Here is a 27364-nt window from a genome sequence, read left to right on the forward strand (position 1 = left end):
AACAAAGAACAAGGTAAAATAAATAGAAAATCGGACAGAACAACGACACCTTCAACAAAGAACAAAGTAGAATAAATAAAAAATCGGACAGAACAACGGCACCTTTAACAAAGAACAAAGTAGAATAAATAAAAATCGGACAGAACAACGACATCTTTAACAAAGAACAAAGTAGAGTAAATAGAAATTTAAACAAAACAACGGCAAAGGATTGGGGGCCAATCCGACAAACAACTATCCAACAATTATTCCCATACCCCTGAGCGAGGTTCTCACTCCCCCCCTTACCTGGATAAGCAGGAGCTGGAACTTGGGCAGGGCCTCCTCTGGATTCTCTCTTTCTTCCCTCTCTTTCTCTCTTTCTCTCTCTCTCTCTCTCTCTCTCTCTCTTTCTCTCTCCTCTTTCTCTCTCTAAGATTATCACTTCTTGCTCGGTATAAAATTTTCACCCCCCCTTGGCCCTATTTATAGGCAAACTGGTGTACCCGGAACGGCCCGTATTGAATTCGGAACGGCCCGTTCCGGATCCTTCGAATTTGTGCAAATTTCTCAACTGGAACGGCCCGTTCCAAAATCGGAACGGCGCGTTCCCAAAAAGCAGAACGGCCCGTTCTAAAACCAGAACGGCCCGTTCTCAATCTCAGCAGAACAGCTCGTTCTCCCTCCGGAACGGCCCGTTTTCCATACCAGAACGGCCCGTTCCAGGCCCGTTCTGGGACTACAAAAACCTCACATTTTCAACATTTGGAACGGCCCGTTTCACTTTTGGAACGGCCCGTTCCGGAACCCAAAATACCCCTATAACTTTATTAAAATTACGAAAATGCCAAAATAATAATAATAAAAATTTGGGTGTTACAATAAGCACTAGAACAATAAGTTACTAGTTAAATTAGTAAGTTATTGTGTAAATGCAATTAATTGACAAAGGAATATATAAAAGTAAACCGTTACTATAACAAAATAGATTTTCAATAGTATTTAATATGATTTTTAGTGATAATAAAAATTGCTATAAAATTTTTTAGCAGTATTTTATAAGTTTAAATTCTACTTGATGTGAGACTTGTAAGATGAGAATTGTCTTTTATTTATATATTTTTTAATTGTCTTATCTCCTAATTAATTATTTTGTCAATAATTAATATGGGAAGTTTAGAGACTATTAAAAATAGTAAATTATAGGTCTAACTTAACCTTACAAAATAAACTTGTAAGGTGAAAATTATCATCCATTTATATACTTTTTAATTATCTTATTTCTGATCGAGACTTAAGTTTTTCTAAATAAATAATTATTGCTAATAGTAAATTTTGGTGTAATATAAATATCTTTTTAATGTATATATTAGTTATTAATATTTTTATTAAATAATAAAATAAAAATAATTAATTTATTGTTATTAAATAATTATCAATAATAATCAATTTTATTATAGTGCGTTAACTCTTCATAGAGCTCGAGATATGTTAAAAAGAGACATGAAGACAAAAAAAAAATATCATGACATTGACAAAAGAAGTTTTGATGCTAATAAATTAACCCAATGAATTTACAAAAGAAGTTTGATGCTGACCGAACCAATGAATGAAGCACTCTGACGAAGACAAATGCATGGCAAAGTCAGAAAATGAAAAATCATATTGAAGATTAAAGCCAAAGACTTGGCTAATTTATATAATCACTCTACATGCCAATCAAGTCTGGGTCCCATCTAGAAAATTAAAAGTAAAATTGGTTTTCTAGCTTGAAAATCTCTAAATGAATTAATTTTAACAGACAAAAGAAAAAAGCCTTTAGAATCTAAAAGATATTGTAAAAATATTCTTTTAAGTATTGTGAAAATAAAAAAAACAAATCTCAATTAGAAAAGCTTTCCAAATTAAATATCTTAATTAGAAAAATTTTCCAAATTATAGATGTGATTTTTTTTAATCTTCTACATTATCAAATTAAATCATTAGGGATTTTAAAAATAATATTTCTTATCATTCTAATCCTTATAAAAAATAAAATAAAAATAAAAAGAAGTCGAGACAAAAATTAGAATTGGATCATGTTTTCTTTAAATTTTTAGAGCTTGATGAGATATAATTCGATTTTTGGGTTGTTTTAGTTTTGAATAAATAGCATGCCAACTGATATAAGTACAATAGTATGTAATGATATGCATATGTATGCACATTTGCATTTTTCACGTAAAAGTTCCTTATTTTCTCTCTCCTCTCGCTTTTTATTTTCATTTTTTGTTTTTGTCTTTTGTATATTAGCATCCCAACAATTGGTATAAAAAACATAGGTTCGAGGGGTCGAGTTGCACAAGAATGACATGGGAACGTCATCTAGCTCTATTCCTACAAACCTTCTAATCCTCATGACGAAGAACTATGACAATTGGAAAATACAGATACCGATTGTTATGAGGTTTCACAGGGTATGAGATCTCATTGAATAAGGTTGCAAATATGTTGGTGTAGGTGGAACAGAAGCTCAATGACCTATAGACAACAAAATTGAGAAGAAAGATTGCAAGGTGTTGTTCATCTTGCATCAAACTGTTGACGTAACAAACTTTGAAAGAATCTCAAAAGGTAGAGACATCGAAGGAGGCTAGGGAGATTTTTGAAAGGGTCTATGGCAATGCAATGAAGACCAAGAAGGTGAAGCTTCAAATGTTACGATCACAATATGATCTTTTGTTGATGGAAGGTAATGAGACAATGGTTGAGTATATTACCCGTTTTCAAACAATGGTGAATATGATGAAGGGTCTCGGAGAGAAGATGGGTGAACTGTAGGTAATTGAGAAGTGTTGAGTACGCTACCTGCGATATTTGATCACATAGTCATGGCGATAGAAGAATCAAAGAACCTTGAAGAGTTGAGTCTTGAAGAACTTTAAGGCTCTTTGGAGTCATATGAAAAAAGGATGATCGAACGAGGAAAAGAATGAAAGGGCAAGCAAGCTTTCCAGGTACAAACCAATCCAAAGGAAGCTTTCAAGAAGAAAAGAAAGAACAAAGAAAGATGGAGGCAAGAAGTGAATAGAAATGATGCAAAGGAGGCTCAAGATAGTAGAAAGATAGTTGATTTTCAACAAAGGAAGGGACGTAATTTTGATATTAAAAATGTACAGTGTTATAATTATAATAAAATGGTCATTTTGCCAAGAATTGCAGGGACCCAAATCCAAGAAGAGATGAAGCCCATAAGGCTTAAGAAAAGAAGGACGATGACCCAGAACAAGTCCTGTTAATGGTGACCACCACCCCAGTAGAAGGACTCAAAGAAAATTGTTGGTATCTTGACACATGATGCTCAACACATATGACAATAAGGAAATACTAGTTTGCAAGCCTTGATGAATTGATCATGAGCAAGTTGAAGCTCCCTGATGATTATGTTCTAAGGGTAGAAGGGGTCGGAAGGATCTTGATCAAGACAAAGAATGGTGGCTAAGCTTTGATCATAGACGTTTTGTTTGTCCTTGGAATGAAGAGAAATTTGCTAAGTCTTGCCAATTACTTGATAAAGGATACATTTCAAGATTAGAAAAGATAATTCTTATAGTTTATGATAAATGGCACCATTTGATATTGAAGTCACCCCTTACCAAAAATCAAACATTCAAGGTCAAGATTGATGTAGTTGATCACAAATGTTTTGTAGTAATGATTAAGAAAGATGAATGGCTAGAAACATGGTGTGAGCTTTACCCTACATCTCTCCATCCAAGGCAAATGTAGAGAATGCATGGAGTCCAAGCAACCAAGAAACTCCTTCAAACAATATGTTTCATTGAAAATGAGGGAAAAGCTACAAGTGGTCTACTTAGATGTTTATGGTTCAATTCAAATTGAGTCTCTTAGAGGTAATAAACACTTTGTTTCATTCATTGACAAATTTTCTAGGAAGTCATGAGTTTATCTGATCAAAAGAAATAATGAAGTATTGGAAGTGTTTGAAAGATTCAAAACCATGGTGGAATGAAACAATGGTCAACTAGTCAAAGTCCTAAGAACTAATGGTGGAGGTGAGTATACAACCAAAGAATTCAAAAAACTATGTGAAAGAGAAGGAATAGATCATCAAGTTACCCCCCGTACACATCGCAACATAATAGAACTGCAGAAAGGAAGAACCAAACTATTATGAACATGGTACGTAGTATGTTAAAGGGCAAGGGGTTATCTAAATGTCTGTGGAGTGAGGCTGTGTCAAAAACCACCTATATTCTAAACAAATGTCCATCAAAGAGGTTAGAAGAAGTTACCTTAAAAGAGGTTTGATCTAACAACAAGCAAGATATGAGTCACCTGAAAGTGTTTGGATCAATAGGCTACAAACACGTGCCAAAGTAGTTAAGAAAGAAGTTGGATGGAAAAGAAGAATAAATGATGTTGCTAGGATATCATCAAACTAGTAGCTACAAGTTGTTCAATCCCAACAGTAAGCAGATCACTATTAGTAAAGACGTGATGTTTAATGAATCAAAGGGATGGAACTGGGAGTTAAACATAGATGAACAATACAAGGATGTTATTATTAAATTTGAGGGGACTGAAATCGATGAAGAAAAAATTGATGAATATGAAAAAAAAGGAAGATCATCTAATATATTAAGGAGATCTTAGAGGAAGAGTCACATTCCTAGCATGTTTAGTGGATTGAGATAACATCGGATGCATATATAAATAAAGATGAAGATGTTGTTCATTTTTAGCTTTGTTTTTAGAGACTAAACTAGTCATCTTAGAAGAAGCTATTGTAAATATTAAATGGGTTGATGCTATGAAGGATGAGATTCAATCCATTGAGAAGAATAAGTATATGTGTCCCAACCTCCTAGGTTTGAGCTTAAAGGTTAGGAAGCCAATGTTCAAACTAAAGAAATCCCTACATGGACTCAAACAAGCACCGAGAGCCTGAAATTGAAGAATTGATGTATATATGTTGCAACCTGGATTTGTCAAGTGCACCTGTGAATTTGGACTGTATGTTCGTCAGACTTAGAACTTGGTTATAGTGTGTCTATACGTGGGTGATCTTCTGATTACAAGGAACCATGAAGGAGAAGTTTATGTCATTAAGAGGGAGTTGATGCCTGAGTTTGAAATGAATCACTTAGGAATGTTGTCATACTTCCTGGGATTTGAATTCACAAAAGTAGAGGAAGGTATGGTTATGAACTATAAGCGATATGCGATGGAGGTGTTAAAGAGATTCAACATCTTGAATTATAATTTAGCAGCTCCTCCATCAAAAATTGGCTTAATGTTAATATACTTTCATTTTCATATAGTTTGAAATTTCTCTTTCACATAATAAAAAAAAAATAGAATGACATTGAACCTAGAATAAGTGTGCTTCTAGAAATTAACATTTATTATCTTAGGATTTGGTTGAATTCAATACGGCGATAATTTTAAGTATTTAATATACAAGCTTTTCCTGGTCATATCAATAAGATCATGAAATTTTGATTTATTGTATCTCTTATTTTTCATATAATGGATTTGCTCGAACTGCTACATGATTTCCTTTTAGTTTTTCTTGGATTGGGTCTTATATTAGGAAGTCTAGAAGTAGTATTATTTACGAATCCAATTTTTTCTACTTTTTTGTTAGGACTTTTTCTTGGTTGTATGTCTTTATTCTATATTTTATCAAACTCCCATTTTGTAGCTGCATCACAACTACTTATTTATGTGGGTGTTATAAATTTTTTAATAATATTTGTTGTGATGTTTATGAATGGTTTAGAATATTATCAAGATTTTCATCCTTGGACCATTGGGGACGGAATTACTTTGGTGGTTTGTACAAGTATTTCTACTTCCTCACCTTTTTGGGCTTCTAGGTTAAGAATTTGTCTGTTCTAGAGTCATCTTATTATATCTTTTGGGACTTGTATGGAGAAAAGAAAGACACTAGAAAGGAGGTTGAGTAGTGTCAACAAAAAATTCAATACCTTTTTGAAATAGTAAAGTAGTACCAAAAACCTTAAGAGTACAGACAAAAAGTCAAAAGCAAGACACAAGTATTCTTTTACAAGTCACCTCAAACTCAACCTAAGTATTTTTTGACTTGCCTCTTTAAGTAACTACCCAAGTATTCTTTAAACAACGAAGTCTCCCCAGCCTTCAACAACCAAGTATTCTTTACAAAAAAACCTCTTTAAGCTTCAAACAATAACACAAAGTTAAAGTTGAGAAATCACTAGTTATTTTGTCTTAATGCTGAAATGTGATACAATCAAATTAAGTATACAAAGTTTTTTTATAGAAAGAATGAATATGTTTTTACAATAAACAGTCTCTTTTTCTTTCTGAGTCTTCAAACTTCTTTATATATGTGCTTTATGAAGATGACCATTGCAAATCCTTGAGTATCTCTCATAGGATTGTTTCGTCTATCTTCGTCTTCCTTCCTAGTAGAGAGAAGTGTTTGTTGATGTATTAAATGTGTGTATTAAATACATTTCACTAAATTGTCACTTGTTATCTGATCAAGGAGGTTACATGTCACCTTTAAGGTACCAACAAAAGAAACTATTGCATGTGTCAATCAAAAATAACTTCTTTTTCTAAAAAAAAAAAAAACTTTGCATGCTTTGAGAGATTTTAGAGATTTGTTTGCCCTTTGTCTAAGGAAAAACATGTCTCTACTTCTTTTTGAAGTGGAAGTACCAAAGAAGCTTTTTTATTCCTTTCGATCTTTTAAGGAATAACATAGACAAATATGATTTGATTATTAGACACCATAAATAATATATACTAAATGCATTCATCTTTATAGACGAAATGGTTCATCTAGGGGACTACACATCATCATAATCAATCGTCTTATTATAATTTGTCTTATAGTATGATCTAAAAAAGTTTTCGCTCAAAAATGTTTAAATTTGTTAACATTAAAACTGATACCTTGAGAGATCTAAGATCGTCTTTTAATTTAACAACTTGCATGAAAATCCATGGATAAATCTTTTAGGACAATGCATTACACTCTCAAGATTTTGATCTTGTTCATAATTTTAGCTTTAAAGGACAATAATTTGTGCTAACTTGGTATAAAAGACCTGTGTTGTAGTTTGATTTTGAAATTGAAAATAGCTTGCAGGTTGAGGAGTGAAACATGAAGCAAGACAATAGAACACTTTGATCTTATAATTTCATAAATTTTATCTTTAAAATTTTTAGTTTTGATCTCTATACTTAAATAATTTCATTATAATTCTTATTCATATTATTTTTGTTTTCAATACTAATCTCTATCGTGTATTATTATAAATACTAAAAAGGTAAAATTTATAAAACTATAAGAATTTTAAAAAAATAAAAATGATATGTATAAAGACTAAATAAAATATTTTTAATCATGAAAACTCAAAAATAACGTTCATAAAACTACAAAAATAAAAGGTAATTTAAAATCTCTTTTTTACTTTATATATACCCGATAACTAAACTACTTTCACATATGATTTATTATAGAATAAATATAAAATGGATATCTTGAAACAATACAATACAACAACTGATTGACGCATAAAAATAAAGATATTATTGTCACAAAAGGTAAGCACATTGAAAGAGGCAACTTCAATCTATCTATTTATTTATAATATAAAAGTTAAGTTACACTCTCTTACATTGACACATCATTATAAAACTAATTTTACATATTGTTATGTCAACATATTTGTCTATATGACAAATTTTTTAAAGTAATTCTTTAAACTTTTATCTTCTAACATATTTTTCTTTTACTTTCTACATATTATATTTCTCTACATTTTATTTAATCTAAGCCTCATTTTTCTATTGTTTAATTTTTATTTCATCATCATTATCAAAAAGGTACTACTTTTTTCTCTCTTCCTTTCTTCTCTCCTTTACCCTTTACATTATATATTTATGTTCTATCTAATCTATATATTATCTTCTTTGTTTAATTTTCATATCACATAGCAATCTTTGTCAGAAATGAAAGGTACTACTTTTTCTTCCTTTTTTTTCTCCTTTACCTTTTTATATATATTACATGTTTATGTTCTATCTAATCTATCTCTTACCCTTTTTGCTTGTTTTTCATTTCACATGACAATCTTTATCAAAAAAATAAGAGGTACTACTTTTTCTTCTTTTTTTTTTCTTCTCAACCCTCTATATTACACATTTGCATTTTATCTAATTTATTTTCTACTATCTTTGTTTAATTTTCATCTCACATAATAATCTTTGTCAAAAATAGAAAGTACTATTTTTTTCATTTTTTTTACTATTCTCAATTTGTCACACATTTTATCTAATTTATTTCCTACCTGCATTGAACTTAAATTTTAAATTATTTGTTAATATGCAACTATTTATTTTGCAGGAAAATGAAGGAAAAATAAATTGTTAATATTGAATTGGATCCTTACTTGCATGTTTATTGTTAATGACTCAATATGATTTATTTATTTTAATGTTAATAGAAATTGAAAGTGACAATAATATATTATCTATATAGCACTTTTTATAATATTATTTTTATTATCTTTCTATAATTGTATTGAGTGAAAAATAGCTTCATATTGTATTTAATCAGTAAATTAGTAACTATATAAATAATTATATTAATTAATATTTAAGAGATCAAATTTAATTAAATTATTCATTATAAAAAAAATTAAATATAGAGAGTATTATGAAATTATTATTAATTATGAGTAACATAAAATATTTCTTTAATTAAAACCATAATGTCTGATAATTTAAAATTGTATTTAATATGTAATTATATATGAATCAACAATTTTATTAATTAAGAGATTAAATTTTGTTAAATTTTTAGGTTCAAACAAATTAATTTTAATTATAAATAAAAACGAAGCAATATTAATTGATATTAATTGTAGATTAAAATATTCAATCATTAATTTACTATTTAAGAAATTTAATTTGATTAAATTCTCTGTTTCAAAAACATAATAAATATTATAGTATTTAATGTTAATGTTAATGTTAATTAAAAACCATTATTAAAAAATTATTTTTGTCAAAAAATAATTATTATTATTATAAATTGACATTTATATTCATTAATAAGAAAATTAATAAATTTTTTATTAATATTAATTTTAAACAACAATAAAAAAAGATTGACAAACCCCTAAACAATTGGATTTGTATATGAAGAATTACATATTTATTTGAAAATAATGAATATTTTTATATTCTTTATTATCAATTTATTAATTTGATAAAATATTAGATAGACTGTTTTATAATTTAGTTGTAAAAAATATTTATCTAGATATATTATCTTTAGTAATGAATTTTTTGAAAGATTATTTACTTGATATTTTTTTGAATTTGAATCTAACAAAAAATATAAAGAATGAAATTTTATATAAATATAAATATCAAAAATATTTATAATAATATTTTTTTTACAAACCCTATTATAAACAATAATAAATTTATTTATAGTAAAAAGTCGATAATAAACTTATATTATATAATTAAAAAATTATATATTAAATTTATATATTAACTATCAAAATAATATTTTTTAATTTAATAATTTCTTTTATTTTTTAATTTACATTGCACGTGAATCTATGTCTAGTTTAATTAAATATTACAGAATGGCCACCATATCGTGTCTATAGATATCAACAAACTGTCAAATTTCTCCGCCTTGCACTATTTCACTTTCTCTCTTTTTTTTTTTCTTTTTTTTTCATTCTATATGATTTTGTTTTCGTTAAAATGGGTTACATTCACTTATCTAGTGACCCTTCAAAACATGGGTGAGTTGTTCTTCTTGTATTAAAAAGTAGAGTGCTGTGGTTGGATAGCTTAATTACTTAATAAATGGCCTGCGATATAAAAGCTAATGTGTCATTAATTTTTACTTATATATTAAATATAATTTATATTGATATATTGTTAAAAAGTGTAAATATATTACAGTAATATTTAAAATATGTTGTTAAATTACATCTAAAATTAACATTAAAAATGTTAATATATATAATTTTATATCAAATAAATATATATTTAATTCCAAGCTTGTAGTTCAGTCGTAGGAGTTGATTCACACTTAAGTAAGGTCAGGGGTTTGAATCATGTCTTGTGTATGCAGTCGCACTAAATCTTGGGACCAGCTATCACACCCTTTGAGGTGCCTCCAGCTGTCCCACCCTTTAAGGTGCCTCCAACGTAACGAGGAGATTAATTGAGTTAAATCTTGGGACCAGGGCCAGGGCCAGCTATCCCACCTTTTGAGGTGCCTACAAAGTAGCAAGGAAATTAGTCACATTAAATCTTGGGGCTAGGTATCCTACCCTTTCAGATGCCTCTAACGTAGCGAGGAGATTAGTCACTGCTATCGACAGTAGATAGAACGAAAAATATATTATATATATATATATTTCCTGACTATATGTATATATGATATTTTGTAGTGAAAGTAATACCTTTCTAGTGGACCTCCATCATCAACGACAATTCTCATAGGCTACCAAAAACAATTCTGCTGTTCACTCCATCACCCAACTTAAAGGAGAGTCAGTGTTGTACGCAAATTATTGGCCTATAAATACCACACCAGATTGGATTCAGAAAGAAGAAATGATCAAAAGAGTAAGAATCGTTGGAGGAGGAGTTAGACCTCATTTTTGGGGTGATCAAGAAATCTTCTTGTAAGAACTCTTTATTCTCTCATTGTTATGTTATAGTAATTTATAAATGCTCAATTCTTACTAATAACATGGAACCATTATTGAGACACTTAAATGTGAAATTAACAAAGCCAAAGACACACAAAGAGAGATATATAGGTACAGTCTCACTCTCCACATGATGTACCTTTTCTAGTTAGATCAGATTAGCTTATTTTTAATAATTTTATATATAATTTAAAGAAATTTAAAATTATTTTTATTTTTATTTGGTAGCTCTAAACATATAAGCACATCTCAACACCGTTGTACAGAACTATTTTTTTTCTTGTCATTCTTTCTGCACTGCTTTTTGTATTTCCCTTTTTTTCTTTTAATTAAGTGAGGTATTATTCTTCCCACTTTCTAGTCTTATTTTTTTAAAAAAAATCAATCAATAGTTATGTGATCTATTTGAGAATTTTAAGTAATTCATAAAATAGTGATATTTTAATTTACTTCACGTACATTACTCTAAAATATTTCACTGCTACTTATCTAGCTACGAGGAATTGAGTCTTTAAAAATATTATTAAACTCTAATTATATTTATGATATAGTTACATATGAGACATAGAAGCATATATAATATAGAGATATAAAAATATTGTCTCTTAATAAATTATTAAATTCTTAGCCTTATTTTCTCTTTTTAATTTCTCTGTTTTTATTTTTGTTTTTGTTGTATTGGGGTTAAGCATATATACTATAGATGTTAGTTTTGAATTTAATTATATTTAATATATTCTTAAAACTAAATTATATTTTCTTTTATATTTTCATAATTTTGTTTCTAAAATATGTTTAATTTTTTTAATATATTCTGAAAATTAATATCGAAATATACTATATGTATTTTAGAAACTAAATTCTAAAACGTTTACCTATTACAAAAATATATTTAGAAAAACAAGCTTAAGGATAGAGGTATTTAAAATAAAAGAAAATCGTAAACAAGTTATACAAATACAAAAAAGGGTGTCATTGTGTTAAAAGCAAATCCTTTCTTTTCATGTTGATTATATGGGCTGAGTCCTATTTGTTTTTCCTCTTGTTCTCTTTTGTGTTGATTGGATTGATTTATTTATAAGGTTGCAATAATATTTCATTATCATCCACCTCTCTTATGTGAAAAAAAATTAATAAACAGAAAGCAAGTTAGTAAAAAAAATAATAAAACAGAACAGAATTTAATTGATGGATGATTATAAAATATAAAAAAATAAATAAAGAAAAGATTGTCTGCATGTTTTTATTTATGCTTTACTTTAATAACTAGACAAAAATACTAATAACCACAAAAAATACCGTTGGAATCATAGTGAAATAAAATGTTCCAAAGCAATATATATAATTTAACTAAAAGTAGTAAAACAATGTATAAACTTGTCGATGAAAAGTGGAAACATAAATTGTGACAAATTAGTGTACTTTAGTTTTATTTAAATTGACTGTGTCAAAAAAAAAAATCTTAATTGACGTTAGTTATTATCAATAATAATTATTTTTAGGTTTCCTGGAGTATCCACCGCCGACAGCAGTGACTAATCTCTTCGCTACGTTGGAGACACCTCAAAGGGTGGGATACATCACACAACAAAATAACTAAAATCATACAGTATTTATTTTTTGGTACAGTTTACATTTTTTTTATATACAATCTTAAACAATAATATTCCATAATAACTAAAATCATTTTTTTACAAATTAACTGAAACCAACAATAAAATTTTCAATAGAGAAGAGTTAATTAATTGGATGTTATATCTTCTTTTAAGTTTTGAGTTACAAGTTATTACAATTTGATTTCTTAAAACTTGTGTGTTTGAAAAGTTGTAAACATTATATTATTTTAATAATTGATTATAATCAAAATGAAATTTTGTGTAGATAAATTTGGTAATAAAAAATTTTAAGATGTTTAATTTTATTTAAATACGACAAAAAAATATTTTTTTTGTAGTAAATCAACTTAAAAAATGTTAGAAAATAATCATAAATTTTAAATTTTTGGCTTCATAAAATTAGCTTATTTTTAAGAAATAAAAAAAATTGTATATAAATTTCAAATAGTTTTTCAAACAACCAGTTTTTTCACAAACAAAATATATATATATATATATATATATATATATATATATATATATATATATATAAAAGTAGCAGAAAAGTGAAAGAAAAAAAAAATCCAAACACGCACTAAGTAAAAATCCTAAACAAAAATTAATTTGTTTTAAGGGATTAACTTGAGTACGACACCTTTGTTAATTCTATTTTTAGGATGCATAATGTTAGGATTTTTGATAATTTTTCCTAACAAGGTCTTGCTTTGAGATAGACCAAGTCTCCCTACCACTATAGCTATCTAAGTTTTGGGAATAATTTCTCTGCCTCTTCATTCATTTCCAGTTTGAATAAATACAAAACAATTGAAAGGAAACCCTATTGGGTTGAGCACGTAGGCCCAACTACAATATTCCACTTTAATACTAATATTTTGTGAAAACAGAAAATTGCTACGTCATATTGTTGGGGCAAAGCATCATCTTTTCTTCTTAAAACACATAGTCATTGTGCCATGTGGGCCTTTTTGACACTCTTTTGGCCCGTTTTTCTTCATTCTCTTCAGCCTCTATTTGCTGTTTTGGGCTCCCATCAATACCTGGCCCATTTGAAATGACTTTGCCCACAAAGTCCTCAAAATCACGGGTTGCTGGGGCATGATGAGAAGTGTGGTCGTGGGATAACTGAACGGACGATGCAGATGTAGGTAGGTGGGCAGTGCCACGGATCACAAGGGAATCCAATGGTGCAGAGTGATGTGTCGGTTGAGTAGGTGGGGAGTTACCACTTGGAGCACACGTGGAGGGAAGTGAGTGCTTGAGTTGGGGCGGTGGAGCAGATGCATCATTAAGATGGGTAGTTGAAACGTGGTACGGAGTTTCCAGAAAAGAGTTACGAGGGAGAGTATTGTTTTCTGCAAGGGTTTCATTATCCTGGGAGGGAAAAGGAAGAGGGTCATGCGGTGGGTTATCAAGGTCTTGGGGAAGAGAGGGGGTGGTCGACGGTGGTTTGCCCTTGAACTTACGAAGGAGTGATACATGGAAGACAGGGTGAATGCGAGTTTCTGGTGGAAGCGCGAGCTGATACGCGACGGTGCCGATGCGATGCTCCACCTGAAAGGGTCCGTGAAAGCGGCGAGAGAGCTTGTGTTGTTTCTGATTGCGGAGCGAGATTTGACGGTGTGGTTGTAACCTAAGAAGGACCCAATCACCGTGCACAAAGGACACCTCATGACGATGCTGATTGGCGTAAGCTTCCATCTGTTGTTGAGTTCTTTGCAGATTTGTTTTCAGTTGTTTGAGTATTGCTTGACGTTCTTGCAGGGAAAAAGGGTCGGAGGTCATGGTGTGACCAGGTATGAAATCAACCATGGTGGGTGGGGGTCGTCCGTAAAGTGCTTGGAAAGGAGACATTCCGATAGCAGAGTGTTTAGTGGTGTTGAACCAATATTCGGCCAAATGGAGGAAGGTGTACCAGCGACGAGGATGCTCACCAGTGATGCAGCGAAGGTAGGCCTCGATGGAGCGATTAACCACCTCAGTTTGGCCGTCGGACTGCGGGTGGTAAGCAGAAGAGAATCGGAGTTGGGTTCCCTGAAGACGAAAAAGTTCACGCCAAAAGTGGCTGAGAAAGAGGCGGTCACGATCTGAAATGATGGACTTAGGCACCCCGTGAAGGCGGACAATCTCAACCGAAAAACGGGCAGCAAGATCCTGGGCAGAGAACTTGGTGGGTAAGGCCAGAAAGTGAGAAAATTTGGTAAGCCTGTCGACAATCACCCAAATCACCGTGTGACCGTGGGAGTTAGGAAGGTGAGTGATAAAATCCATACTGATATCCTCCCAAACTCTATCAAGGGTGGGTAATGGTTGAAGGAGACCTTGCATTTTAGCTGGGTAATATTTGTTTTGCTGGCAGGTGAGGCACGATTGGACTAGTTTTTTTGTATCCTTGTAGATACCAGGCCAGAAAAAAGAGGTGCTGAGCCACGCAAGGGATGCTTCAAAACCTGAATGACCGGCGTGGGGCGAGCTGTGGAATTCATTGATCAGGGAACGACGGAGGTCATGAACATCAGGTACGAAAACTTTGTTATTGAACATGAGGAGGCCTTGCTGAAAATGAAAGTGACTCCTTGCATTTGTGTCTGAGGTGCATTTGTCCACAAGAGCAATGCCAACGGGATCAGAACTATAATAACTCCGAAGAGTATCAAGAATGTGTGGCACCGGTGACGTAAGAGCTGTGAAGGTGAGTGGTGCGTCCGAGTGACAACGGGAAAGAGCATCTGCAACGACATTTTCACGGCCTGGACGATATAGGATATCGAAGGTATACCCTTGCAACTTAATCATCCAATTATGTTGTTCTTGCGTTTGCACTACCTGAGTTAAAAGATATTTGAGACTTTTTTGCTCTGTAATGATTCTGAAGGGCTTGCCTAATAGGTATTGTCTCCATTTTTTTTACAGATTCCGTAATGGCAAACATCTCCCGGACATAAACCGAGGCAGCCTGCATACGGGGGCATAACTTTTTGCTGAAGAAGGCTATGGGGTGGCCGGACTGGGAAAGTACTGCACCAATAGCTATGGAGGATGCATCAGTTTCTAAGTCAAAAGGGGCATCAAAGTTGGGTAGGGTTAGAACTGGGGAGTGGGCAATGGCCTGTTGTAATGCAATAAAAGCTTTATTTGTATGTGTATTCCAAGAGAAAGAAGAACGTAACAGATCCGTGAGAGGCGCTGCAATAGTTGCATAATGGCGAATAAAACGCCTATAGAAGCCGGTGAGGCCGAGAAAAGCGCGTAGAGTGGTGAGGTCACGCGGTCGGGGCCATTCTAGGATGGCTCGGATCTTCTCAGGGTCCGGTTGGACTCCTTGGGCTGAAATGAGGTGCCCTAAATAAGCCATGGATTTTTCTGCAAAAACACATTTAGAGTACTTGGCAAAGAATTGATTAGTAGTTAATAACTCTAAAACCGACTTAAGGTGAATTAAGTGGTCTTCCAAATTAGAGCTAAAAACTAATATATCATCAAAGAAAACTAGAACAAATTTGCGCAAGTAAGGTCGAAATAAATCATTCATGGCTGCCTGAAAGGAAGAGGGAGCGTTTGTAAGTCTGAAAGGCATGACTAAAAATTCGTAATGACCATCGAAAGTTCTGAAGGCTGTTTTGTGAGTGTCTGGGGGGTGGACTCTTATTTGATGATAGCCAGAGCGTAGGTCGATCTTAGAAAAAATTGAAGCATGACCGAGTTCATCCAACAACTCATCGATAGTGGGAATAGGAAATTTGTCCTTGATCGTGATAGCATTTAGAGCCCGATAATCCACACAAAATCTCCAAGACCCATCCTTTTTTTTAACGAGAATGACAGGGGAAGAATAGGGGCTGCAACTGGGTTTAATGATACCAACGTGCAACATCTCTGAAATTATAGATGACATAGCTTCCTTGTGAGCATGAGGGTAACGGTAAGGCTTCAAGTTGATAGGGGTAGCATTAGGTAAGAGGGGAATATGATGATTATGGGGCCGGTCAGGAGGGAGACCCGTGGGGGTAGTAAAGACATGGGCGAAGGTTTGAAGTAGGTGATGAAAATTAGGAAGAGGGTGGGTGATAGTAAAAGTCTCAGACTGTGTAGAGGACGTATGGTGATCAATTGGTTGAAAGGATAAAAGGTGAAAAGAAGCTATGGAATGGGTGTGGAGGAGATGGCAAAGCTGCTGGTAAGTAGCGGGGGTAGGGGTGAATTTAGTGTCTCCACGAAGTGTAATGGTGGTATCAGATAGGGTAAAAGACATATTGGGGACGGAAAAGTCAGAAATAATTGGGCCTAAGGTACGCAGCCACTCAATACCCAAGACGACATCAGCCCCTTGAATGGGTAGAAGGTAAAAGGGTATGGTGAAGGAGTGTGAATGTAAGGATAAGGGAACCTGAGAGCATAACCCAGCACAATAGATATGAGAACCATTACCAACCATAACTGGAAATTGAGGGGTGGGTGTGATAGGTAGGTGAAGGTGTTAAGCAATGTGTGGTTGAAGAATGTTATGTGAGCTGCCCGTGTCAATAAGGACAGAAACTGGTAGACCCAATATAGAACCCTTAAAACGAAGGGTCTGAGGGGAAGGTAATCCGGAAATGGCCTGAGAACTTAATTGGAAAAGGACAGCGGGTGAAGTATTTGGGTCAAGGTCTATAGGTGGGGTGTCAGTGGAGTCTATAAGTGGGGAATCAGCGGAGGAGGGAATATCAGGGGGGTGAAGATCGGAAGGGTTGGGATCTTCCGAATGGTCATCAGTCATAAGGAGAAGGAATTTAGGGTTTTGGCATTTGTGGCCAGGGTGGTATTTTGCATCACAGTTATAACACAAACCTTGGGTATGTCTTTCTTGTATTTGGGTTGGAGAGAGGCATTTGATAGGTAAGGGAGGAGGGTTAGGAGATGGTAGTGCTGGGGAAGGTGGAGGTAAACGGGTGAAGGAGGCTTTGAGCTTCGCATCCTTAATTTTGGCTTCAATAAGTTTGGCTAAACCAATGGCTTTGGAAATAGATGTAGGTTTGAGAATGGCTAGCTCACGTCGTATTTCTGGTAACAACCCAGAAAAAAAACAATCAACAAGAGCATCTTGGGGAAGGCCAAAAACCCTAGTTGAAATCTTCTCAAAACGCTGTTGATATTCAATGACTGTAGTGTGTTGACGAAGTTTGAAAAGCTCAGCCCGGAAATTTTCAAACTCTGTAGGGCCAAAACGCAACTCCAATGCTCTTTCAAATGAGAACCAATCCGTAAGTTGATGGTTATGGACCATCCATTTAAACCAGGTCAAGGCATCGCCTTTCATGTAGAAAGCCACCATGGGTAAGCGATGATCAGGTGGAATATGGTGAAAAGAAAAAAATTGGTCAGCTTGAAATAACCAATCAAGGGGTTCGGAGCCATCAAAGGGAAAAAGTTGTAATTTCGGTGGACGAATGGGTGTAGTAGTAATAGGTGAGGAAGGGTGACGGCCAGCATGAGGTAGGGGTGGAGGGTTTAAGGTGGAAAAATTATTAGGAGAAAAAGTAGGAAAGGGGTGAACGGTAGGTGAGGAAGTGGGATTGTGAAGGACAGATCCATCAGGGGTAGGCTGGGGATGTGGGAGAGGAGTTGGGTGAGGTGAAACGTCAATGGTGGAGGGGGAAGGCTGGAGGGTGGCTAATTTTTCAACAACGGTAGTAAGAATGGTATTGATAGAGTCATACCTAGCATCCATTAAGGATTGAAAGTTCTCAAATTGAGTGTCTTGCTGCTGTTGGAGAACTTGAATACGGTCCGAGAGGGCTGCCAAGGATTCATCAACATCTTTGCGAGGAGGCATAAGGAAGGATGAAAGCACCAATTTGTTAGGATTTTTGATAATTTTTCCTAACAAGGTCTTGCTTTGAGATAGACCAAGTCTCCCTACCACTATAGCTATCTAAGTTTTGGGAATAATTTCTCTGCCTCTTCATTCATTTCCAGTTTGAATAAATACAAAACATTTGAAAGGAAACCCTATTGGGTTGAGCACGTAGGCCCAACTACAATATTCCACTTTAATACTAATATTTTGTGAAAACAGAAAATTGCTACGTCATATTGTTGGGGCAAAACATCATCTTTTCTTCTTAAAACACATAGTCATTGTGCCATGTGGGCCTTTTTGACACTCTTTTGGCCCGTTTTTCTTCATTCTCTTCAGCCTCTATTTGCTGTTTTGGGCTCCCATCACATAACATAAAAATATTTAAAGTTAATAACGTAATCATCAAATAAAATCATGACCAAAATTACGTAATTATGAGATTTCCATTGTTTTTAAAAATAAGTAGGAGCATGAGGCCACTTCTATTGAGCTCAAAATTATTATTTAATATTTTCTTATTAAAAACTTAACCATTCTTATATATAAAAAAATGAATAAATAAATTCCTCCATTTTATTTCATGAATAATAATTTTAGACTTTGATAAATATTTAAAAACTCATTAATAATTCCGAAAGTGCCAAACATAAATATGTCTAACTAGTTATTTAATTCATTTATAGAAAGATTATGGATTTTAACATTCAATATTTATTCATTGAGAAGGGACGATGAACTTTTAAGTATGTATGACTAAGTTTCATTAGGGATGGCAAAGTGGGCTGTGGCCTGCGGGTCAGCCTGTTGGCCCGCCAAAAATTGCGCGAGTTGGGCCCATCATTTTAACCTGCCAACCAGTGCAAGCCCGCCCCGCCAAGCCCGCCAACCTGCCAGGTCAAATAGCGGGCTGGCTTGCCACAACCCGCCGGCCCGCATATATATTTTTTTTAAATTTAATTATTTTTATGTTTATTTTATTTTGATGTAGAAGATGAGGATGAAGATGATCAAGAAAAAAAAGTAGAGACATCTTCTTCTAAGAGAGCTTCTAATATTCTTAAAATAAAAATTTAAAGTTAATTAATTGTATTTAAACTTGTTTTGTGAACTATCAAAAAATTTAGTTGTGTAAGTTTATAATTTGGTTTTGATTTTGATGTAAATGGACTAATTTCTATTTGATTTTGTTCTAAGTTTGTAATTTGTTTTTGTTTAACATATATTATGTACAATATGTATGCATTTTTAATTTCATATGGTTATATTTATTTATTTGTAGCAATTTTTTTTTATTTGAACATAAAATATTTTTTTTATTTTTTTTAATTTTTATTTTTGTATGCGGGTTGGCCCGCAAACCCACCAGCCCGTCCTTAGGCAGGGCGGGCCAGTATCTCCAGCCCGTTTTATGTTGGCGGGCCGGCCCAGCCCGGCCCATTTTTAGCGAGCCAATGGCAAGGCGGGCCAAAACGGGGCAGGCTAGCCCGTTTTGCCATCCCTAAGTTTCATCCAAGGATTAGTTTTATAATCAGTACAAAAGATCGAAGTTTATGGAGATATCTTGGATTACTAATGGTACTAAATAAAAATAAATTATTCATTATTATTTATTTGCTTGATATTATATTAGTTGTGCTTATCCAAGAAATAATGGAAGGATTAATGGTTCATTTATTATTCCTACATTTCTTGTTAGCAACTAAGCATAACTCAATACTCACATTGCTCTTCTATGTTACGTGTCACTTAGACGTTGGCGCGCCTACAGTATACTACAAGAAAAATGCTTCATCCTCCGAAAATTTGTTCCCAATGAATAGAAAATTAATTTAAATAATAAAAATTAAATAAAATAATTATTTTACAATTATAATTAAATATATAGTTTGTTTTTAACTTATTATTAAAATTAAATTATCATTTATGTTTAAAATAATATTTATTACTTTTGTCTTTTATTCTTTTAATCAATTAAAATGATTGTCTATTATCTATATTTATCATTTACCAACTTAAATTACTATCAAGTGTTCACTATTCTACTAATAACATTAAAGTTAATCTCCATCTTCCTTCTAAGGGACAAAAAATCATTTGATTAGGCAATACATTCTTTTTAATTTGAAATGGTATTCTATAGTGTGGTAAATTAAATATATTAACTATTGAAATACTTGAAAATTGAAACAGTTGATTGTTATTTTTTTAAGTTACTGATTTTGTGGTTATTATATTACTAAGAGTATTTCCAATGCTAGGCTCTTATTCGGTTCTTAAGTTTAAGTTTTCATTACTTATAAGAAACTTGCATTAGAGCATGCTGACATAACATGTCAAATTGCTAAAATTTAAGTATTGTTGTTTATATAAGAGACGGTTACTTAAGAATAAAAATATAATTTAATATTTCCTATGCCAACAAACTATAATAATTAAAATTTTTAAAATTTATTAAAAATGAAGTATGAGTGATTAAAAAGTGGAGGTGCTTATAAGCAACTTTTATTGGAGTAAAAATTATAAAAATATAATATAAGTTACTTATGAATGACATGACATTGTGGATTCATTTAAAGTGGATGAGAGTTAGCAACTCTCATTGTAGATGCTCTAAATATTATTGATAGATTATTTAAGTTTGTATATTAAAATTTTTTATGATTATTATCAATAATTATTATTGATTATTGATATTAATAATTTATTTTGTCCATCAAAATATTATAGTTAATTAGCTATGTTTGAAAAATAAAAAGTAATCTAATCTAAATCCAAATATATTTGGATTGGATCCGATTGTATTTTTTTTTATCAAAACATTCTCTTAAAGAGTTAAAAATGAATGCAAATTTTATTTATATTCTAGGAATTAAAGTTTTGCTTAAACCTTAATTTAATTTTAACCCGAATTGAATTAATGACGTCATGTGATTAATGTAACCTCATTTAATAGATAAGACTTTTGATGTTGCAGTAGCATTGACGAGAGAAATTGCAATTTGCATGTAGCTTGATAAAGATAGCATTTGTGATGGTAATGGTCAAAAGGAGCGAGAGTAAGAATCTGAAATGGAAGAGAACGTGAAATTGACAGTGCCTCCGTTCACCGCACAACAAGAAAAACCCTTTTTTCTAATCACTTATTTGTACATTGGCCACTTCTTAGCAAGATGGGGTGCCAGGTTCTTCTTTTACTTTTCAACTTTGGTTTAAACTTTTGATTTCATTGTCACAAAATAGGATAACGGGTTTATACATTTTTGTGAGTGTGACATGAGACGTAGACTACACTAGATATGATTTACTTGGCTTGAGATATTCAAAATCGTTGGTGTATCAGTGAATGGGTTACATTATTTATATGCTTTGTTTTTGTTTTTTGATTAAATTCATTAAGGTTTTTTGTTTGTAGAATGTGGGAATTTTCTGTTGGTTTATACATGATCAATATTTGGCAAGAGTCGTTGCTCTATGCAGCAATATATGGTGCCGTTGAATCTGCCTCCATTGCAGTGTTTGGTCCCATAATTGGAAGATGGGTTGATAAGTTGTCTTGTGTGAAGGTATGACCAAAATTCAAAGATAAAAAGTATATTGCAATTTCTGACACAATTAGTTTTTTAGTTTATGAAGTTTGTCAAGGTGCATTTAGTGAAATAACTCCATCTGCTTGTTTTATTGGCAGGTTTTGCAATTGTGGTTGTTGACACAAAATCTTTCTTTTGTTATTGCTGGGGCCTCTGTAGTTGCCTTACTCGTCCACTCATCTTTGAAGTTTACTCATTTTTCTGTTTTCATATTGCTGGTGTTGATAATCAATGTATGTGGTGGCATTGGTGTGCTTTCAACTCTTGCCGGTACAATCTTGATTGAAAGAGAATGGTAATATCCAGTGAGAAAATAATTATATTTGATTAAGCATGTATGCTTATAAATAATCTATTGCTTGAAAGTTGATTCAAATATTCATGATGATAAAGATTAAAGATTTAGATCTCACCATTATCTATTCACAATTTTCCAAGGTTACAATTCAAATGAAATTTTATTATGTTTTTCCTCTAAGGAAAGATTCATAGATAGCCTGAAAGATCCAATTGGTTGACATAATGAAAACACACCTTGCATACACATATTATAAAGACGATCTATTTAACGAAAAATTGATCATGTTCAATCATCACTATATGTGAAAACCTTTTAAGTTGATGATATATATAATACTACAAGTGAAATTACTTTCTATGATAGTGAAATAGAGATATCTATAATAAGACAAAAAATAATAATAGTAAGCCTTAGAAAGGGAAAGGATAAGATCAAACTCACATAATTAGAGTCTCTTTAAATACAAATTAAAAGCATTTTTTAGAACTTTTCTGTTAAAAATAAAGAGTTATTTTTAGTAAAGAAACTTTAAAAATACTTCTAAACTTGTATCCAAACATATTCTTATAAATATGTTATGGGCCTTAACCAACAAACCTGAATTAATAAGGAAAACATAAGTGAGGGAATCAATTCAAATGTAACACCGCTGAAAAATTGTTAATGCAACAAAGAGTTGAGCTGATTGGATATCTGAAGCTTCAATACTATACCATGCTTCTTGGTTTCTATAAATAGATAAATAACAAGTTAAAGAAGAAATATTATGTAAAAGTTCTTTAGTTGTTATTGTACAGGTTGTTAGTTATATCTGAAGACCAACCTCCAGAATTGCTTACAAAGATGAATTCAGTAACGAGACGCATCGACCTAACATGCAAGCTTCTTGCTCCTGTTGTTACTGGGTTCATAATAAGTTTTGTATCACTGAAAGCATCTGCTATAACTTTAGCAGTGTGGAATACAGTGTCTGTTTGGGTGGAGTATTGGCTTTTCACATCTGTGTATAACGGGATTCCAGCTTTGGCCCAAAGTAGCCAAAGGAGGATGGCAAGACTTTCACAATGTGATCTGCAAATGAACAATAAAACTTTGGAGGAAGATAGCTTGCTTCCTGTTACTGATGATAGCTCAAAATTGGAAGATAGTAAATGCAGTAGAAAAACTTCTGAAAAGATTTTAGAGCTTCCTTATGTTGCTGCATGGAGAGTTTATCTACAGCAAGAAGTTGCCCTTCCTGGACTTGCTCTGGCTTTGCTATTTTTCACTGTACTCAGGTGAAAGCTTACAAACAACTATAGCAAGTAAATGTTGTATAAAAAAAAATCTATCTGAATTACCCTTTTCCTTAAATGCTTAAAATATCAAATTTGTTTATGCATAAAAAAAATTAAAAAAAGATAGGCCATGGCACAAGAAGTTAGACATGTATTTATGAGGGATACAATAAGTTTGTTCACTACTATTCAATGTGATGTATCTCAGATAACTTTGCTAGTTACCCGACCCTCTAGGACTAACTACTTTTTTTTATTTTTTTATTTTCTAAAATTTAGACTCCACCAAGAAAGTACTAACATTTCAAAACAGTAGTTGTATCTTTGTCAAATGCTTCAGACATTTCAAAAATTGCTTAGTCCTTATGTGAACTTAATTCTGTACTCACTTTGTATGTTATTTTATAATGGTATCATGCCTTAATAATTTTTTTTTATATATATTTCTATCATATTTATGCTTCTTATTGTATTCCTGACTTCTAAGATTCGTCAACATGAGCATTTGTTGCTGCTGGGAATCCATGTTTTGTGAATTACTATTTTATTTATGATAAAAAAAAGGTCCAAGTTACCAATATTGTCGATTATACTAGTCACCGGAGAAAGTCATTCAAAAATTTCGTTCTAAACACACGTTAAGAAACATGTCTTGTATTTCTTTTGCTGCCAGTTGGGCATGAAGAGTCATTGATGAAATTCCAATTCCTTGCCTCAGCTTTGGAACTTTGATGACAGCCACCTTAGAATGGGAAGGCATACCTGCATATGTTATTGGAATAGCAAGAGGAATTAGTGCTGTGGTTGGAATAGTTGCAACGGTTTTATATCCTGTACTACATTCTCAAATATCAACTATTAGAACTGGACTTTGGTCGATATGGTCACAGGTATAAACTTACTAATGACTCAAAAGACTAAAGTTCTATATGAATGGGAATTGAGTTTGGGTATGCAACTGCACTAAACATTTAAAGAGAGAGTTGTCATTCGTCGAAGTATTATTCGTCTCGAACAAAATTTTCTCTGAAAAAGGATACCTGTGGTCTGTAAAAAAGTGTTTTGTACGAATGACATGTTGAGAGTGCTAGTCTAATCTTTAATTTCCTTGTATTCTGATAATACTAACTAGCATATAATCTCTGTTGTCCTTGTTTATGTATGTTGTGGATGCAGTGGACTTGTCTCCTTCCATGTGTAGCTGCAATATGGATCAAAAATGGCTTTCTATCATCATCTATTCTGATGGGAAGTGTAGCCATATCTCGGCTTGGATTGTGGATGTTTGATTTGTCTGTACTTCAACAAATGCAGGCAAGAAATAACCATTATTAAATTTGTTTGATGTCAAGCTTTTAATATCTTTGATGGATCACATAAATTCTTCTCTTTTTAATCATCTTGACCTGATTTTTCTTTCTCTCAATTTTTAAATAGGATTTTGTTTCCGAATCCGATCGTTTGATTGTTGGAGGTGTTCAAAGTTCGCTTCAGTCTTTGATGGATTTATTGGCCTATGTTATGGGAATCATAATATCTGATCCAAGGGTGAGTTTTAAAACTACAATGATTCATGTCAAACCCAAAACACAAATTTCACATTTTGAGTGCCCCCTAAAATATTCAATCCTTAGTGAATTATTAATTAATAATTGATCAATGTCCCATAAGTAAAAATGCATGTCTATGTATAGCACGGCCAAAACGACCCATATAGCTATATATCTTCTAGTTCATTTCCGTTAGTGCTTTTGGTTAAAAATTTATACCATCTAGTAGCACTTTTCCATTAGTCCTTACCTTCTAAACAAACTTCAAATCATCAAACAACAGTGCAAAAATTAGTCACAACACTATTAATTTTGGTCTACAGTTTCATAAAAGTGCCTTTATAGTTTATTCTTAATGAAGAAACTTCATCTATTGTCAAAAGATAGCTATAGCATTGAATTTGATGCTTAACAAAATTGCATTTGTGTTAAATCTGTTTCTTGTTATCTGTTTGTCTATTCAGGACTTCTGGAAGTTGACTTTATTATCATTTCTGTCAGTCACATTAGCTGCATTCCTGTACTGCTTCCATGCATACCATGTACGAAAGCACCTCTTCCACTTTGACCAACTATTGTGGGGTAAATGTTTTGTAAGAGCATCTTAAGTTGTGAAGGCCAATTTGTTAGGTACAAGTTTTGTATTAACCTTTCATACCATTTGAAAATATGTCTATACACAAGTGGTACAGTGTTAGTGTTTGAACTGCTCTTTGGAATTTAAGAGAGCACCCTTTTTGCATAAGAATTGACCTCAACAATTAATTCACCGCATAATTAATAGAGAAAGTTTATGACCAAATTACTAATTATGCATCAGGATATGACACTGGTCAACTTGAATGAAACCCTCAAAAATGGTGTCCTGGGGCCATGTGTTCTTCCATTAAGGGAATTTTGTAATAGCTTCTAGGAAAAATCGCACTATCAGATAGTCATAAACTCATAATTTAGTCCTGAGCTCTTCATGATAATTTTATGTCTTTCTTTTAGCTTTCTTACGCCATTAATGACACATAACTGTAAGATAACTTGGTTATAATCAATACACAAACATGTTCAGATTTCTCATACTTGTCTGGTTAGAAATTTAAGCAATCATGTGTCAGTGGCACAATAAAGCCTATTTTCTCAAAGTATAATTATAAATTTATAATTACTATCAGTCAATTAATCGCAAACAAGTTTTAAGAAAAGTAGAAAACTAAACATAGGACAATTAATATATAAAAATTGGGGGTTGGGACAGGTTTATTTCGCGTCTCTTCGTTACCAAAATTTTGATAGGTCAATTTTATCAAATTGACCGCAACCCGATTTAGATCTCATAACATATTCGGCAAGATTTATCTTTATTTTAACATTATTATATATTGTTAAATAGTAGAATTAAAGAAGAGTACAACTACTTTTAAGTATATTTTACGATGTATATTGAAGATAAATAGTATTAATATAAATATAATATTATATTAGATAAAATATTATTTAGGTTTTATTATGTGCACTTTTATCACTCATGTTTTATGATTTTGTAATTTTTGTCACCTAATTTTTAAGTTTGTATATATTTTTACTTAAGTTTTAAAATTTTACATATTTTGTTATCTCTTACTTAATCACCACTAAATCATCACACTTCCTAACATTGTTTTATATTGAAGTTACTATTTATTGTGGTCCTTCTTGATCTTTCTTGAGACTACTTCCCATCATCAAATCTTTGTGATTGGCTCATCAATATTATAAAAAAAATATATTATCTTGGAACAATACACATCATATAGTACAATATTTGTTATTAAAAGCTACTTTTATCTATAATTATATTCTCATAGTTGTTAAATAATATATGTATAGGTTATAGTAATACATAATATATATTGAATTTCATTCAAAATTAACATTAAAATTGTGAAAATATATGTCAAATAGATTTATATTTATTCATATTGTATATATAATGATATTTTTTATATATCAATATATATATATATATAATATTTCTTGTAGTGTGACCTTATTTATCGATCTCTATTTTATCGATCTCTATTGTTTGGTAGGTCACATGTAACACAACTACTTTTCTTGCTTAAATGTAGACTATACAAGAATGTTTCATCCATCAAGTATCATTTAGAATTCCACGATACACTCTTCTCATATTTGTTGACTTAAGAGTTAGTGTTTATACATGATCATTATTTACGCATTTTATGAATTGTGATCAATAATATATAGTGATAAAAATGAAGGAAAAAATTCAAAATTAAAAGAAATTAAAAATAACTAATACAATGATAACAATTTTTTTATGATAATCATGACAATGGTTTGAAATATTCATCATTATAAACAATAAGTAATCTTATAAATGGTAAATGCATATAAAATAAATATTTTTATATCAATTAATTTATTTTATATCTAAAATTAAAATTTTAAATAATTTAATTAAAAAATACAAGTG

At 31.9% G+C, this 27364-nt stretch overlaps 1 protein-coding gene across 4 annotated transcripts; it reads left to right on the top strand.

Moving 5' to 3' along the window:
* Window positions 1-10394: 10394 nt before the first annotated feature.
* On the top strand, window positions 10395-25963 carry LOC109816307 (solute carrier family 40 member 1). 4 transcript variants are annotated; one of them, XM_029274973.2, is made up of 10 exons: window positions 10395-10697; window positions 12227-12294; window positions 21154-21361; window positions 21592-21742; window positions 21865-22061; window positions 22865-23344; window positions 24063-24234; window positions 24521-24658; window positions 24782-24892; window positions 25359-25963. In XM_029274973.2, exons 3-10 carry the CDS (start codon window positions 21249-21251, stop codon window positions 25500-25502), a joined length of 1506 nt encoding a protein of 501 aa, XP_029130806.1. In that variant the 5' UTR covers window positions 10395-10697; window positions 12227-12294; window positions 21154-21248; the 3' UTR covers window positions 25503-25963. The 4 variants fall into 4 exon arrangements, 2 of the variants coding, with proteins under 2 accessions (XP_029130806.1, XP_029130807.1); XM_029274974.2 differs by having other exon boundaries at window positions 21189-21361; XR_014432121.1 differs by lacking the exons at window positions 21154-21361; window positions 21592-21742; window positions 21865-22061; ... (3 more) ...; window positions 24782-24892; window positions 25359-25963 and adding exons at window positions 13345-14590; window positions 14697-15110; window positions 15251-15744 and having other exon boundaries at window positions 10644-10697.
* The last annotated feature ends 1401 nt before the right edge of the window (window positions 25964-27364 follow it).

This window comes from Cajanus cajan, chromosome 3 (assembly GCF_000230855.2).
Source record: "Cajanus cajan strain Asha chromosome 3, NIPB_CcT2T_4, whole genome shotgun sequence".
NCBI lineage: Eukaryota > Viridiplantae > Streptophyta > Magnoliopsida > Fabales > Fabaceae > Cajanus > Cajanus cajan.

Bases quoted from the DNA above. Each gene is read 5' to 3' on its own strand.
- LOC109816307 (XM_029274973.2), top strand. From the start codon at position 21,249: ATGGAAGAGAACGTGAAATTGACAGTGCCTCCGTTCACCGCACAACAA. The intron at 21,362-21,591 runs GTTCTTCTTTTA...TTTTGTTTGTAG, and splicing joins TTAGCAAGATGGGGTGCCAG to AATGTGGGAATTTTCTGTTG. The intron at 21,743-21,864 runs GTATGACCAAAA...TTTTATTGGCAG, and splicing joins ATAAGTTGTCTTGTGTGAAG to GTTTTGCAATTGTGGTTGTT.